The sequence below is a fragment of the Pelobates fuscus genome, chromosome 5 (genome assembly GCF_036172605.1).
Source record: "Pelobates fuscus isolate aPelFus1 chromosome 5, aPelFus1.pri, whole genome shotgun sequence".
In the NCBI taxonomy this organism is placed as follows: domain Eukaryota; kingdom Metazoa; phylum Chordata; class Amphibia; order Anura; family Pelobatidae; genus Pelobates; species Pelobates fuscus.
The window spans coordinates 133048353-133066241 of record NC_086321.1 but is presented as its reverse complement, the minus strand read 5'-3'; the positions used below and the strand labels follow the sequence as shown (position 1 = coordinate 133066241).

The window sequence follows — 17889 nt, the reverse complement described above, 5'->3', positions numbered from 1 at the left end:
TATGGATTTCTGCACAAATTGGTCATAAAATGTGATCTGATCATCATCGAAGTCACAACAATAGACAATCACAGTCTGCTTAAACTAATAACACACAAAGAATAAAATGTTGCCATGTTTTTATTGAACACACCATGTAAACATTCACAGTGCAGGTGGAAAAAGTATGTGAACCCCTAGACCAGGGGTAGGCAACCTTCGGCTCTACAGATGTTTTGGACTACATCTCCCATAATGCTTTTACAGCCATATTGCTGGCAAAGCATCAAGGGAGAAGTAGTCCACAACATCTGTAGAGCCGAAGGTTGCCTACCCCTGCCCTAGACTGACATCTCCAAGAGCTAATTGGAGTGAGATGTCAGCCAACTGGAGTCCAATCAATGAGATGAGATTAGAGGTGTTGGTTACAGCTGCCCTGCCCTATAAAAAAACACACACCAGTTGTGGGTTTGCTTTTCACAAGAAGCATTGCCTGATGTGAATGATGACTCGCACAAAAGAGCTCTCAGAAGACCTACGATTAAGAATTGTTGACTTGCATAAAGCCGGAAAGGGTTATAAAAGTATCTCCAAAACACTTGCTGTTCATCAGTCCACGGTAAGACAAATTGTCTATAAATGGAGAAAGTTCAGCACTGCTGCTACTCTCCCTAGGAGTGGCCGTCCTGTAAAGATGACTGCAAGAGCACAGCGCAGACTGCTCAATGAGGTGAAGAAGAATCCTAGAGTGTCAGCTAAAGACTTACAAAAGTCACTGGCAAATGCTAACATCCCTGTTAGCGAATCTACACTACGTAAAACACTAAACAAGAATGGATTTCATGGGAGGAAGCCACTACTGTCCAAACAAAACCTTGCTGCACCTTTACAGTTTGCACAAGAGCACCTGGATGTTCTACAGCAGTACTGGCAAAATATTCTGTGGACAGATGAAACCAAAGTTGAGTTGTTTGGAAGAAACACACACTATGTGTGGCGAAAAAGAGGCACAGCACACCAACATCAAAACCTCATCCCAACTGTGAAGTATGGTGGTGGGGGCATCATGGTTTGGGGCTGCTTTGCTGCTTCAGGGCCTGGGCGGATTGCTATCATCGAAGGAAAAATGAATTCCCAAGTTTATCAAGACATTTTGCAGGAGAACTTAAAGGGACACTATAGTCACCTGAAACTTTAGCTTAATGAAGCAGTTTTGGTGTATAGAACATGCCCCTGCAGCCTCACTGCTCAATCCTCTGCCATTTAGGAGTTAAATCCCTTTGTTTATGAACCCTAGTCACACCTCCCTGCATGTGACTTGCACAGCCTTCCATAAACACTTCCTGTAAAGAGAGCCCTATTAAGGCTTTCTTTATTGCAAGTTCTGTTTAATTAAGATGTTCTTATCCCCTGCTATGTTAATAGCTTGTTAGACCCTGCAAGAGCCTCCTGTATGTGATTAAAGTTCAATTTAGATATTGAGATACAATTATTTAAGGTAAATTACATCTGTTTGAAAGTGAAACCAGTTTTTTTTTCATGCAGGCTCTGTCAATCATAGCCAGGGGAGGTGTGGCTAGGGCTGCATAAACAGAAACAAAGTGATTTAACTCCTAAATGACAGTGAATTGAGCAGTGAAATTGCAGGGGAATGATCTATACCATGGGTCGTCAACCTGGTCCCTACCGCCCACTAGTGGGCGTTTCAGGATTCCAGGTGGGCGGTAGGGATTTCGGCGGCTAAATCCTCTGTTTGAGAGAGTGGGTGGCTGGGCTGGTGTGGCTGGGGCTGGGCTGACAGACCTAATCATTCTGATTAATCCTCCCCTCAGACTGTGCCAGCCTGTCAGTCCGAGGGGAGGAAGGAGGGAGGAGCTGGGGGCTGGTGTGGCTGCCAGCAGCTGCAGGGAGACCTCTCAGTCTCCCTGCACACTCTAAAATCATTCCGGTCGCATGCCCCGCCCCCAAACAGAAGCTCTGCCTCCTGCCCTCAAGCTCCACCCCCACACGTTACTGGGAAGCTGCCCACCGTACCAAGAGGACACTGAAAGGTATTTACCTTTTTCAGCCCCCTACCCACCATTCAAACGCCCCCACCTCACAGTCAGTCCCTCTACCTACCTCACAGCCCACTATCCACCTCACTGCCCCCTACCCACTATACTGCCCCCCTACCCACCTCACTGCCCCTACCCACCTCACTGCCCCCCTACCCACTATAATGCCCCCCTACCCACTATAATGCCCCCTACCCACTATAATGCCCCACTACCCACTATAATGCCCCACTACCCACTATAATGCCCCACTACCCACCTAACAGCCCCCTACCCACTATAATGCCCCTACCCACTATAATGCCCCCCTACATACCTCACAGCCCCTCTACCCACCTCACAGCCCCCACACCCACCTCACAGCCCCCCTCCCCACCTCACAGCCCCCCTCCCCACCTCACAGCCCCCCTCCCAACCTCACAGCCCCCCTACCCACCTCACAGCCCCCCTACCCACCTCACAGCCCCCCTACCCACCTCACAGCCCCCCTACCCACCTCACAGCCCCCCTACCCACTATGCAGCCCCCTACCCACTATGCAGCCCCCTACCCACTATAGAGCCTCCCTACCCCCCCCTTACAGCCCCCCACCCACTATAGAGCCCCCCTACTCACTATACTGTCCCCTACCCACCTCACAGCCCCCCTACCCACTATGCAGCCCCCCTACCCACCTCACAGCCCCCTACCCACTATAGAGCCTCCCTACCCCCCTTACAGCCCCCTACCCACTATAGAGCCCCCCTACCCACCTCACAGCTCCCCTACCCACTATACTGCCCCCTACTCACCTCACAGCTCCCCTACCACTATACTGCCCCCTACCCACCTCACAGTTCCCCTACCCACTATACAGCCCCCCTATTCACCTCACAGTCCCCCTACCCACTATACTGCCCCCCTACCCACTATACTGCCCCCCTACCCACCTCACAGCTCCCCTACCCACTATACTGCCCCCTACCAGCTATAGAGCCCCCTACCCACCTCACAGCCTCGCTACCCACCTCACAGCCCCCCTACCCACTATAGAGCCCCCCTACCCACTATAGAGCCCCCCTACCCACTATAGAGCCCCCCTACCCACAATAGAGCCCCCTACCCACAATAGAGCCCCCCTACCCACAATAGAGCCCCCCTACCCACCTCACAGCTCCCCTACGCACTATACTGCCCCCCTATTCACCTCACAGTCCCCCATCCACCTCACAGTCCCCCATCCACCTCACAGTCCCCCATCCACCTCACAGTCCCCCATCCACCTCACAGTCCCCCAATCCACCTCACAGTCCCCCAATCCACCTCACAGTCCCCCAATCCACCTCACAGTCCCCCAATCCACCTCACAGTCCCCCTATCCACCTCACAGTCCCCCTATCCACCTCACAGTCCCCCTATCCACCTCACAGTCCCCCTATCCACCTCACAGTCCCCCTATCCACCTCACAGTCCCCCTATCCACCTCACAGTCCCCCTATCCACCTCACAGTCCCCCTATCCACCTCACAGTCCCCCTATCCACCTCACAGTCCCCCTATCCACCTCACAGTCCCCCTATCCACCTCACAGTCCCCCTATCCACCTCACAGTCCCCCTATCCACCTCACAGTCCCCCTATCCACCTCACAGTCCCCCTATCCACCTCACAGTCCCCCTATCCACCTCACAGTCCCCCTATCCACCTCACAGTCCCCCTATCCACCTCACAGTCCCCCTATCCACCTCACAGTCCCCCTATCCACCTCACAGTCCCCCTATCCACCTCACAGTCCCCCTATCCACCTCACAGTCCCCCTATCCACCTCACAGTCCCCCTATCCACCTCACAGTCCCCCTATCCACCTCACAGTCCCCCTATCCACCTCACAGTCCCCCTATCCACCTCACAGTCCCCCTATCCACCTCACAGTCCCCCTATCCACCTCACAGTCCCCCTATCCACCTCACAGTCCCCCTATCCACCTCACAGTCCCCCTATCCACCTCACAGTCCCCCTATCCACCTCACAGTCCCCCTATCCACCTCACAGTCCCCCTATCCACCTCACAGTCCCCCTATCCACCTCACAGTTCCCCTATCCACCTCACAGTTCCCCTATCCACCTCACAGTCCCCCTATCCACCTCACAGTCCCCCTATCCACCTCACAGTCCCCCTATCCACCTCACAGTCCCCCTATCCACCTCACAGTCCCCCTATCCACCTCACAGTCCCCCTATCCACCTCACAGTCCCCCTATCCACCTCACAGTCCCCCTATCCACCTCACAGTCCCCCTATCCACCTCACAGTCCCCCTATCCACCTCACAGTCCCCCTATCCACCTCACAGTCCCCCTATCCACCTCACAGTCCCCCTACCCACCTCACAGTCCCCCTACCCACCATACAGTCCCCCTACCCACCATACAGTCCCCCTACCCACCATACAGTCCCCCTACCCACCATACAGAACCCCTACCCACCATACAGAACCCCTACCCACCATACAGAACCCCTACCCACCATACAGAACACCTACCCACCTTACAGCCCCCCCATCCACCTTACGAAAATCGAACCAGATAATATTTAGTCTCGCAGCATCAACCTCAAGGACCTCATTAATCACTAGTAAAGGTAATTTCAATTTACTTTATTGTTTTCTCATTAAATTTTATAAAGTTAAAAAAAACATTATAAACATGGATAAAGTAGAAATAAAAAGATAAATGTCCATACATTTATTTTATTTTTAAAAACACCCTCCTTTCTAAAAAATATTCCGCACTTGCGCGAAAACTGGTGGGCGGTAAGGAAATTTTTCCATCAAGAAAGATGCATTAGTGGGCGGTAGGTAGAAAAAGGTTGACTACCCCTGATCTATACACTAAAACTGCTTTATTTAGCTAAAGTAATTTAGGTGACTATAGTGTTCCTTTAAGGCCATCTGTCTACCAGCTGAAGCTCAACAGAAGATGGGTCTTGTAACAGGACAATGACCCAAAGCATAGAAGTAAATCAACAACAGAATGGCTTAAACAGAAGAAAATACGCCTTCTGAAGTGGCCCAGTCAGAGTCCTGACCTCAACATGATTGAGATGCTGTGGCATGACCTCAATAAAGCGATTCACACCAGACATCCCAAGAATATTGGTGAACTGAAACAGTTCTGTATAGAGGAATGGTCAAGAATTACTCCTGACCGTTGTGCACGTCTGATCTGCAACTACAGGAAACGTTTGGTTAAAGTTATTGCTGCCAAAGGAGGTTCAACCAGTTATTAAATCCAAGGGTTCACATACTTTTTCCACCTGCACTGTGAATGTTTACATGGTGTGTTCAATAAAAACATGGCAACATTTCATTCTTTGTGTGTTATTAGTTTAAGCAGACTGTGATTGTCTATTGTTGTGACTTAGATGATGATCAGATCACATTTTATGACCAATTTGTGCAGAAATCCATATCATTCCAAAGGGTTCACATACTTTTTCTTGCAACTGTATCCTTGCAGACTTACTACTCAATTAACTTCCATTAAGGAGTAAAATCACCTCCCTTATGAATCCCACAGCCTCAAGGAACAATGTTTCTGTTAATAGGGGAAGTTTAAAACCATTTAGACTTTAAGGAAGTGTGTAGGGATGTGTGACAAGGGCTCCTTAAATAGTGATTTAATTCCTAAATGGCAGATAATTCAACAGTAAAACTGCAAGGGCATGATCTATACACTAAAGCCATTTCATTGAACAGTCATTTTTGTGTAGTGCCCCTTAAATTCAGACCATAGCTATACGGCAGCATTGCCCAATTGGTGTTCCATGGAACCCTAGGGTTCTGCGAGAACAAAGTTGGGCTTCCGCTGTGATTTGCCCATCAGGTGGCCCAAGCACTAAGGCCACCCGGTCGGTATCGCTGAACGGGGGGCTGCTCCCCTGTAGTATGGGATGCTGGGAGGAAGTGACCGTTACGATTTTGGAACACAGTGTCAAAGGATTCCATGGGAAAAAATAATTGGGGACCCAGGCTACAGGGTGACACTTGAACTAGGACATTACTGTGATCTAACTATAGCTGCACTGTAATGCAAATTGTCTGCACCTAATGGTTGCTCTGTAGACTTTGTATCTGGATTTATCCTATTGTACTCTGAGGTTGAATGTGTCTTACATCATGCTGTTCCTGCTTTATGCCAGATGTGACTTAAAAGTAAATTTAATGTAACACTGCAAAAATGGTTTTATGGCTTATTTACTAAAGTGAGAATTCAAAGTGAATTTCAAATTTAATGTCAAATTTGATACACTGGGAAAAAAATCTAGGTGTATTTTCAGCTCTGCTACTGTGGCATTATATTTGTTGACGTTTTTATTAATTTTGGGACTTTTATATGGATCTCTTGATCCTTAATTGAACTGTTCTAAATGCAGGATGTGACCACTTTATTTTTTTTAGGTTGATTTTTGGCATTCTAATCAAACTAATATGATCAATGGGACTGCTGGCCAGATGTGGCCACCTTTCAGGAAGCCCTCCGAATCACTTCAGTTTTATAGCCCAGATGCCTGCAGGTAATGGGGTCTCTTCAACAGAACTTGGCCAACTGACATAACATCAAATCTGCCTTTCTCTGAATATCTTTGAATACAGAATGCTTTGGCTTGTAGCAATTTTATGTTAGATTACATTTGACCTTGATGCAGACACTGGCTGTAGTAATGCTTGCGTAAGCCATTCAAATGTCAAGTGGGTGCTCCATTTTGGCATCCTTCAAAACCGAAACAAATCTCAAGGTTTTGTGGAACATGTACATTTTTCAGTGATGATGCCAATACGATAACGTGATGGAGGTTGGCCCATTAGCCGTTTAATTGCTATCTCTGAATCGATAGTGGGTTATAATGGAACCAGCGCTCGTTATAAAGTAATATTTAAAACCGTATCGAATTTGTTGATTTATCAGCTGCTAAACATTCAAATAATTCCTCTTTATCAGCATGTGAAATAACAATAAATTCAGAATGTAGCGCTTATATGACAAAAAAAATTATTATTCACCTTTTAGAATTTTGAAGCAATAATACACTATCAAATCAGTTCATAACCTAAGAAAGATAATCATACATAGTGTAAAATTGTACAACGTATTTGTGGTTAATAGTGGTGTAATTAACACACTCACAAACAGAGAGCTATGAACCCAGCTCTGGTATGAATGGCTTCTGGGTCCGTACAGGCGACCCACCCCTATTCGTGTTGTAAAGCAGGAGGTCTGGAAAATATTAAAAGTACACCCAATTGCGCAGTATTGTTTAAAATGTTTAAAACATATTATACTTGTCCCAAGTGAATACTCACAAGTCAGGAGTCAGAATATACTGACTCACTTCCACAGCGTTGTGCAGATTAGGGACTGCACTCCCTGATGAATGATGCCGGGAACCAGGATCCGTAAAAGCAAATCGATTTATTGTAATAATATAATATATAACAAAATAAATAAATAGCTGCAATGAGCTTTAAAAGCAATCCGGGACGCGTTTCGCCACAGCAAACGTGGCTTCTTCAACTGGGTATAATCGATAAGATTATCTTTCTTAGGTTATGAACTGATTTGATAGTGGATTATTGCTTCAAAATTCTAAAAGGTGAATAATAATATTTTTTTCTGAATCGATAGTACTGCAGTGGAAATGGGAACAGTCAATACTCTGTTAGGTTCACCTAGCACCGTGGTTTTAAGCTGTAGATGTTGTAACAATCTGAGATCACACTAGCAAGGATAGGAAAGCAAAGATATATCATGAAAGGGCTACTATAGTACCAGGAATACAAAGCTGTATTCCTGGCACCGTAGCTTCCTCAGGTACAAAAAACAAACCTTTATTTACTCCAGGCCCAAGACGAGCAGGCACTAGTGCGCATGTACAGCAAATGCTGTATTTCCTTGTGCAGAGCGTGAGGACATCCAGCATCAGATACCAGACCAAAGATCTGTTTCGATTCAGGAAGTCCTCTAGTGGCTGTCTGGTAGACCGCCACTGAGGGCAGACTTAGAGCTGCAATGTAAACATTGCTGTTTTTTCTGGAACTGCAATGTTTATCATTTCACCACTAAGTGCAAAAGGGACATTGAACCCAGACCACTAAAATTAGCTGAAGTGGTCTGGGTGCCTATTGTGTCCCTTTTAAATAGTTCAGGAAAAAAGGGTAAGCAAATTCTATATCATGGCAATACTGATATCCAGGTCTCAAAATTATCTCTTGCTCTCTAGCAATTGGTAAGTGACAGATCATCCCTGGTGATGTGCCATGGCCTTCTGGGCTTGCAATAGTAAGTATTGTTTTGGCTGGTCTACAATCACAAGGGAATCAAATGGTATGTGTGTACCTGAAAGAATGAGAGGTGTTTTGAGAGGAGGGAGCACAGGAGACAGCAGAGAGGTTTTAAGGCATGAGATGTTGGCTGATTTCTCTAAAGGCAGGAGTTCAACCCTGGTGAACTCATGCATATTGAGTCTATGGTGGAGGTAACAATGTGATAAGAGATTGCTGATGGAGCAAAGAGACCAGGCGGGAACAGATCTTCATATAGGGGTGGAGACGTCTTTAATATTGATTGGACCCTGGGCAAAGCATTTGCTTGGGCCCCCTGGACCCTGTACACCCTCCCCAGGCGTGCAATCACGTTATCACCCTTAATACAGTGGCAACCTAAAGTAGAGAGGTGCAAGAATATTTTTTTGGGCCTCCCTATTGCAAGGAAGTTTAAAAGGTAGATCCCCATCTGTCGTACAACTCCAGCAATGCCTTGATAGCTGGGGCTCTACCATTTACCCATGTTTGCAGGTTTGTATTTAACACTAAGCAGTTTTTGTATGTTTCAATGTAAACAGGTTTTTGTATGGAATATGTTTGTATGTGGTGTTGGCGTTTGAATGTAAGCCTGTATTTATGTCTAGTGTTGTTTTTTGAATGCAGGGGTGTGTATACATATAATGTTGGTGTTTAACACAGACGTGTATTTGTATGTAGTGCTGAAGCTTGAATGCAGGGGTGTATTTGTGTGTAGTGTTAGCGTGTGAATGTTGAGATGTATGCACATATATACACACAGACACACAAGTAGATATATACACACTGACACATAGATACACAACCTCAGATACACATACAGATACAGCGAAACACACATAGATACACACTGACACACCGATACACATCCTGACATACACAAAGATTCAAACACTGACACACACATACACCTGACACACTGGCAGATACACAGACACACACACACACACACACACAATGACAACATATGGATACATAGACAGACATACTTACACACACATAAACTGACAGACATACTGACACATACACTGACAGACATACTGACACACACATACACACACAATTTACACTATAAAACCCACCCCCCAGTTTTCTACCTTAGAGAGTGGCTGAAGCTGCTGGGAGTTGGGGTCTGGCTAGCTCGGCCCAGACCCCCTCTGCTCTGTCTCTTCCTCCTCCCGCGCGGCACCTCCTTTATGGGAGGAAGTGATGCACAGCTGTCACTTCCTCCCAGCCGGCTGCCGAAAAGCAAGAGTGCCCGGTCGCGCTCTTAAAGCGCCAGAGCGCAAGACCGGGCCCCTGCTGACAGAAGCCCACCGGGTGGCCCTTAGTGTGTGGCTGCACTGGCGGGTGGGAGAAATGCTTGAGGCAAGCAGGGCCCACGGTGCAGCTGCTTCGGGCCCCCAGGAGTAACTGGGCCCGGGGCAGCTGCCCCATTTGCCCCGCGGTAAAGACGGCCCTGGGTGGAGATATAGGAAAGGGCAAAGTTATGGAGAGAATCGTAGGTAAGGAGAGACCTGGGTGGTATTGGAGAGTTCCAGGACTCATGGGGGATGAATCTGGTAGCCATTCATTATGGACTGTAGAGGGGCAATCTTGGTTCTTTTTTTTTTTCAGGCCAACAAGATAAGGGTTACAATACTCAAGGTGGGGAACAATAAGCGCATGGACAAGCATTTTGGTTGCATCCTGGGGGAGAATGGTGTGTAGGCGAAAATTGTTTCAAATTATGAGTTGGCGTTCAGTCTGTAAGTAAAGTATAACAAGCCTTTCAAGGAGTGCAAAGACCTAGGGAAGGGGATCTTATTAATCACTAAATAGAAGAGGGCTTCGTTCTCTCTCACAATTATATGGAGTAAATCCTCAAATCATAATTGGCAGATCAGTGACTAAAAGTCAACTAACTGGAAGAGCTGCATAAATAGTCTTACGATCCTGCACTGTGTGTTAGAGGGCACCTATTATCATTGTAGGCTAAATCGCTATCCTTCTGGTAGCTCTAACTGTAGTTACAAAATTTAAATCTACGGCACAGTCGTTCAGCGGTATTGGGATTGCCAAGCCGTAGCTCATATTAAAACTGGCTATGGGCTTTAATTTGCATAGCGGGATTTCCAGGCAAGTAATTTGTAGTTTGTAATGCTGAAAGGAAAACTCCTGAGCCAAGCCCCAACGAGCGTTTCAACAGGCAGGCTCTTACAGGGGAAATGAGACTGATCCCTGGAAGGAGTTGTATATTGGGTAAAATGACCCAATAGGTCCCAATAGCCTCCTCAGCTCATTAGAGGAAATGTCAAGCACCATAACCACTATGTATGTAGTGGTTATGGTGTCAGAATTGCTCTAATGCCCTCTCAGTGCAAGTAGGCGAACAATTTGATAACTTCTTTGGCCTCCACCAGGCACTTACTAGTCACCCTCTTACCCTGTATCCTGGTAGCTTGTGTCATGCAAAGTTTAGTTCGTAGTAATAAAGTTGCAACAGTTTATAAATGATTTTATTACTTGCACTATGCGGGTGCCAGGGCACTCCTGCCACCATAATCACTACATGGCCTATAGTGGGTATTGAGCTTGGGGTGTTCCTTTAACAGAAGCATGAATGATTCCGAGTCTCAAACCTGTTGGCAAGTGAATTTCGATTTCCTGTCCCTTCTCTATGAATTAAAAATAAATAAAAATCTTTAGTTATAAGGGCAGTTACATACGCATGATTCAAGTCCACTCATCACCTAATATGATCAGGACTTGCATGGATGTACAATAATGACCAGTGACCATAAAAAAAAGTCTGCCATGCAATCTTTAGGAGCATAAAGGGCAGCATGTCACTCCATGTTTGTCTATTGAATCATTTCTCTTGATCTTCAACTCATGGAATAGGAACTCAAAATCTGAAAATCACGAATACGACAAAAATAATAAACAAGTATTCTATGCAATAACTGATTTTTTTTTTTTTTTTACACTTCCTCTTTAAAATATTGAATTTAAAATTGTAGAGATCTTAAGTAAAGGAAATCTGGACTTTTCTCTTTTGAGTGTTCTGATTCTTTTGTTTATAGTTTTTTGTGAATTTTTTTTTTTTTTTTATCCTTTCAAAAAATAAAAATGTTTTTTCTGTGATGTGACATTTGACACACTAAAGACTTATCCAGGGCATAGCGGTTTATCGATCACCAAGTAACCAATGCACAGTGTAGACAAATTACTAAATCTGCAAATATTATCTGAATGTAAACTCACCCTCCCCTTGTTCTATTGGCTCATAAGCCAGAAGGTTGACGCAGAGAATAAAATGCATTGTGTGTTTTGGGTTTTGGTCTCTTTTACATAATCATGTCAGATGAAAAATAAATCTGACCGGTTTTATAAACTGCACCTCCAACTCCAATGTTTTTTGCTTTGTTTTTTTATTTATTTATATTTAATTTTTTGCTCACTCTCTTTAAATTAAACTGGAAAAAAACCATTAAAATCAAAGATTGGGAGCCATGCCTTCTAAAAAACAAACTATGGGATGCACCAGAAATCTGTGCTTTTATTTTGAAATCCTGCAAAAGTCCAATTGCCCTTTTTGACTCCATTTAGTATTGCCAGACTGGGGAAATAATAGCTCTAGATGCGTGCATATACAGCTATACAATCGCTATATAGCCTCCCAACTCAGAATGGTCCCATCTTGTGGTATGATTATCCTGCTCCATGATACCCCCCCTCACTCCCCACCCCCATGATATTGCGTAAAATACTCTCCCTACAAACACACTAGACTACTAATTACCAGTTCCCATCCTGAGGCTGCACTTTGGGTCTCTCGTCTGTGGAGTCCCACTTTTATAATGACACATGGAGGACTGTATTTGCCACACCTGGGAATGTACTATGTTCAGGGGAAGGGGTGAGGACAGTAGTTGTCCCAGGCAGGGGTGTATTTACCACAAGGCATTTGCCTAGGGCGGCACTTTCAGGGGGGGTGGCAAAAAGCACTGCCCCAAGTGCCCAGGTAAATGGGGGGGGTAAATGCCCAGGTAAATGGGGGGGGGGGGGGGCGCGCGCAATAGCTGGCTGCCACTTTAGGGCCCCCCTAGATATTAAAGTACTAATATTCTAGTCGGGCGATGAGGGAGATGTCTCCTTTTAGATTAAAAAAAATATTAATTGGTGAGTGTGTGTGTCTGGCAGTGAGTATGTTTGTGTCTGTCATTGTGTGTGTGTGTGTGTGTGTGTGTTTGTCTGTCAGGCAAAAAAAAAGGCCTTGACATGAATTGGTGGGGCAAATTTAGATAAGGGGGTTCTGAAATTAGTCGTGCCTAGGACAGCACAATTCCAGAATACACCACTGGTCACAGGGCCATGACCTCAAGCCTCACCTTGTATAGCAAACACAGAGGGAGAGGAGGCAGCAGCATGCTGAACGCTTTGCAACATAGTGTTGAGCATCTGCTGTCTCGCTTGGATTGAACTAGAAATCCACAAGGCTCCCAACCCAGAGCTTTCCTGGATGGGAACCATAGTCTATAGCTTTCCCTACTTCTAGGGTATTTGCCAACTATTCAGTGGCCAGCCTGCCTTTAGAAATGGCTTATTTTGGCAAATGGCTGCCTGTTGGTTGCATCGGTTCATTTATATGTCTGACGTGATACTTTATTAGTCAAAAATAAAACACAAGTGGTGGGTGTGTTGTGTTTGGTTTTTAATGGTAATGATCCCAATAAAACTTTATTTCCATGTTGTAACAACACAACATGGAAACCTCAATGGTGGTAAATATTTGTGTGTGTGTGTGCGCGCACGCCTTATTTGTATTGCACACAATTTACCACTCAAACATCTTTATGAGCAGATTTTATTTTTTAGGGGGGAGGGGGAAGGGGGCAAAAGTTATTTTAGGACTCTGAATCCATCAGTATGTCTACCCTTAAGCGTCTTAGCTGACTATTCTTGTCTTTCCTGATTAAATGTGTTAAATGTTGATGCAATGCCAGTTCTTTTGTCACGCTGTTAGATTTAACTTTCAAAGCAGAAGGCATACTCGCCAGAGGGATATAAATAGTAGCTGAGCTTGAGAACCACGTGAAGGTGGGTGCTCCTCCTCTTCTCTTGTCACTCACGTCTGGGATAGACCTCTAGACATTATTTGATAGAGGAGGGAGGAACTTGTTTAATTGCTAATAATTACATGCCTCTTGGACTGACATCCAGCAATTTGAAGGAATATATTTTTGCCTGAGTGCAAGGATTCTATGAATCTAGTTATTTATATTTATTAACGTGTGCATGCAAAGAGACTCCTAAAGCCTAAACATTTGGGGGTTTATTGTGTTTGTTTATTTAAATATATTTTTATTCTTATCACAGGTCTCTGACATTTGTATATAAAGAGGAATCTGAATTCAGAGGGATACCCACCTATAGATATAGTGCCCCAGATTATCTCTTTGCAAATGGAACAGACTATCCTCCAAATGCTGGATTTTGTCCTTGTTTGGCTTCCGGAGTGCAGAACATGAGCTCTTGCCGATTCAGTATGTATAATCTTTATCGCCTCCTTCAGTACCAAAGTACCAGTCTTTCTTTACATTTGTGTCTTTATTTATATATATATGTATATGTATGTATGTGTGTGTGTGTGTGTGTGTATATTTGATTGTCTTTTTTTTTTTTGTTTACCTCTTTGTATACCCTCCCTCCCCCCATTTAATTGCATCTTTTCTGTATCTGAATTGGTAGACTGTAAAATCCTGTTTTACACTTCTTCTTTAATCTAGAAACTGAATCAAAAGTATAGCAGTAGGTACACAAATTAAAATGACGTTGGATAGTACAATGTAACTAGTGACCCTGCAAACTAGGGCTTATGTTGACTATCAAGAAGTCCATGTTTAAAGGGACTCTTCTAGCAATGGGTCACAATGATTTTGCACCAGCCAGAATTGCAGGCCACACGCTTTGACCACCAGATATTGCCTCCCCCAGACTGACCACCCTAGACTATAGCTCTACCCTGCCCAAAAGTAAACTGGAGTGGTTACAAAACAGTATTTATTGATAATTAAATGTGTGGGAGCATTAGGGAACCCAGACCATGATCAGCACCTGCTGGAGGTGCAGAAAGGCCTGTAATGGAGATCTATTAATCTACCTACTGATTTGATGAGCTTGTGCTCCAGGTGCCTAATTCACAGACCCTGCATGCTTACATTGTAGAAATACCTGTATGGTTCTGCCTCTACATAGGACACCTCTTGGTGGAAAAGTGTACCTTGGCCACTGCATAGCAAGATATAAAAAGTAGTTAAAATACAGTGGGGCCCCACCCCTAGAGGACAGAGATAGCACAGCGCACCGGACGAGGTACGACAACGACACCTCACAAAGACCACACTAGGCGATGGCCAGGACTGCGCCCAACAAGGGAACACCAAAACCTACGGCCTATTACCTAAACACAGGGTAAAAAGTGGCTATGCCAAAGACCCGGGACACCCTTACCCACTTTACCCACCCGACCCTTCCAGACCCCGGGCGACGAGAGTTATAAGCGATACCACTGAAACATTGTATGTATATAGTGCAATGCAAATGTCTACATATGTAACCAATATACTTGTAACTTGTCGCACCCCCCTATTTCTTTCCTTTCTGTACCCCATAACGTTGCAAGAAGAGAAAAAAAAAAAATACGGAAAAAAGAAATGAAAACTCTTCTTTTGAAAAATCAAAAATAAAGCATTTATAAAAAAAAATACAGTGGGGCCTCGGTTTACAAACGCCTCGGTTAACCTTATTTTCGGTTTACAAATAAAAATCCATTGAAAATAATGCCTCGGTTTACAAACAATTTTCACAATACAAAGTTTCCCCAGGATGCATTACACCTGGGGGGCTTATAGCACTGCCCCCTGAATGCTAGAGCCTGTGGGTAGCACGTGGCATCGTGTGTGGAGGTGTTGGAGCGGATTTTGCATAGGGTTCTGGAGCCATTCTGGAAATTGATTGCAGTTGAGAACGCATTAAATTCGTAAACCCACTGTACTAGTAAATAAACTGTGCAGGGACAGCTTTCTAGTATCAAAAGCTCTTTAAAAAGCTATAGTGCTTATTGTGCTTGAAGGAAGTGCCCCTTAAAGTAACAACTCCTTGAATTGTTACCTGTTGTATGAGGATAAAAGTTATTCTTAGAAATGGATAAAACTATCAAACATTCTAAAATGGTTTGACTCCATAGATTAGGGATGCAAGTGTTCACAAAGTCAGGATTGTCGACCAAGGCAGATTTATTGGAGAAGAACAATCGCAATGCTTTCGGTTCACATAGGAGCCTTTATCAAGCTGCAATGTGAGCCGAAACCTTGCGATTTTTCTTCGCTAATAAATCTGCCTTGGACTAAGTTACGGACTTTGAACTGTCCTTTCTACTGTTGTGTCTGTAAGGGAAGTATACCTTGTGGTTGCTGCACTCAGGAAGTCCTCTCTGCAAGTGCCTGCTTACTTTTGTGTATATACATACTTTAAAGGGACACTATAGTCACCAGAACAACTACAGCTTATTGAATTTGTTCTGGTGAGTAGAATCATTACCTTCAAGCTTTTGCTCTAAACACTGTCTTTTCAGAGAAAGTGCAGTGTTTACATTACAGCCTAGTGATAACTTCAATGGCCACTCCTCAGGTGGCTGCTATAGATCCTCCCTGGGTCATGGCTGCCTAAAATGCATCCAAACATTCAGTGTCTCCTCCCTCTGCATCCAGACACTGAACTTTCCCCATAGAGATTCACTGATTCAATTCATCTCTATGAGGAGATGCTGATTGGCCAGGGCTGTGTTTGAATCATGCTGGCTCTGCCCCTGATCTGCCTCCTTGTCAGTCTCAGTCAATCCTATGGGGAAGCACTGTGATTGGATCAGGCTACCACTTCTGATGATGTCAACAGACTGCTTGTTTTTCTGAGTCTAACAGCATGCAGAGTTACAGCTTCAGGATTGAATACAGTAAGAGTTTTACTATATGGAGGCATGAGGAGCCCAGGGGAGCTAGATGGTGGTGTTAACACTACAGGGTCAGGAATACATGTTTGTGTTCCTGACCCTATAGTGATCCTTTTAAGAAGCACACTATAGTGGTTATGGTGCTTGGAGTGTCTTTAACTTGTTTGTGAAAGAAGAAAGGACCACAGGCACTCCAAATTGAAACCATATGCAGATTTATTAGGAAAAAATGCAACGCCAAGCAACGTTTCGACCACCAAAGGTCTTTTTCAAGCTTGGTGGTCGAAACGTTGCTTGGCGTTGCATTTTTTCCTAATCTGCATACGGTTTCAATTTGGAGTGCCTGTGGTCCTTTCTTCTTTCGTGTATAATTCTGGGATTGCTGGTCCTGATCCGGAGCACCCTTGGCCACTGGGATTGAGTGCGGTTCCCACCATCTACTTTGTTTAACTTGTTTGTGACATTAATTTAGACAATGTGACAAGCCAAATGACATGAACATGTTAAACATCTGTTTGTGCCTATTTATATAAAGTAATCCTTGTCCACTGAACTGATAATGATTATATTTAATAAACACTGTGCACCTTTCCTAAAAGATCAAGCCATAAAGAATTGTGCTTTTTTGCATAACATACAGACTTGGTATTTAACACTAGCCTTCTAGTTCTAGTATATTGGTGAATATTTTCAGGTAGCTCTGTTCAACACGCTGGGTGCCAGAGTAATGAGCTGTGCTTTGCAAATGCTTACCCTATGTAAGGAGGGGTTAAAGTAGTCTTTATGACGGCACTTTGTAACCATTCATAATGCATTCATATAGTGTATTTTAATAAGTTCTGACATGACTTGATGAAAGAATCATTGTGATCATACAAATCTGCACGGAGCAACTAGCCCGCGTTCAGTGGTCTGTTCATTATAGCTTGAAGTGGCACACTTGTGTACTCTTAAATAATGTGACTCAGAGCATGGGACAGAAGGAGCATTTACAAAGGATCAGTTCTCTGACATGCATTCTACGTATTTTTTCCCACTAAAACTACAGTAGTTAAGTGTAATTACCTCCCCCGTTTTTTTTAAATTTATTTTATTATTAAATGTTTGTTTAAATGTTTATTTGTTTTTCTCTTATTAAGGTTTCAGAATGTTGTGGTTTAGTTTTTTTTTTTGTTTTTTGTTTTTTGTTTTTAGTTAACATTCAAATGTTTATATGGTTAACTGCCAGGATTAATAGTCTAAAGTGCCTTTCTGTTTTCCATCCAGATGCGCCTATGTTCCTGTCTTTCCCTCATTTTTACAATGCAGACCCTGGTTTTGTGGAGGCTGTGGATGGGCTGCATCCCAATGGAGAGCTCCATTCTCTCTTTCTAGACCTGCATCCTGTAAGTTTATCATTTTACAGCCTTGCATGTTGCAGGATATCACCCCTTACTAACATGACTGTCATGGTATTTTTTTTTTTTTTTTTCCCATTTACTCCTAGCATCAGATCTTTTAATAGCGTAAGCTGTTATGAACAATAG

At 44.2% G+C, this 17889-nt stretch overlaps 1 protein-coding gene across 3 annotated transcripts in view; it reads left to right on the top strand.

Annotated features, from left to right (window-relative positions):
- SCARB1 (scavenger receptor class B member 1) overlaps nt 1-17889 on the top strand; it is a 103696-nt gene that overhangs the window by 53772 nt on the left and 32035 nt on the right. For all 3 annotated transcript variants that reach the window (XM_063454333.1, XM_063454331.1, XM_063454332.1), the window contains exons 6-8: nt 6472-6587; nt 13732-13898; nt 17630-17748. In XM_063454333.1, coding sequence (XP_063310403.1) covers nt 6472-6587; nt 13732-13898; nt 17630-17748 — 402 coding nt within the window. The remainder of the gene's footprint in view (nt 1-6471; nt 6588-13731; nt 13899-17629; nt 17749-17889) is intronic.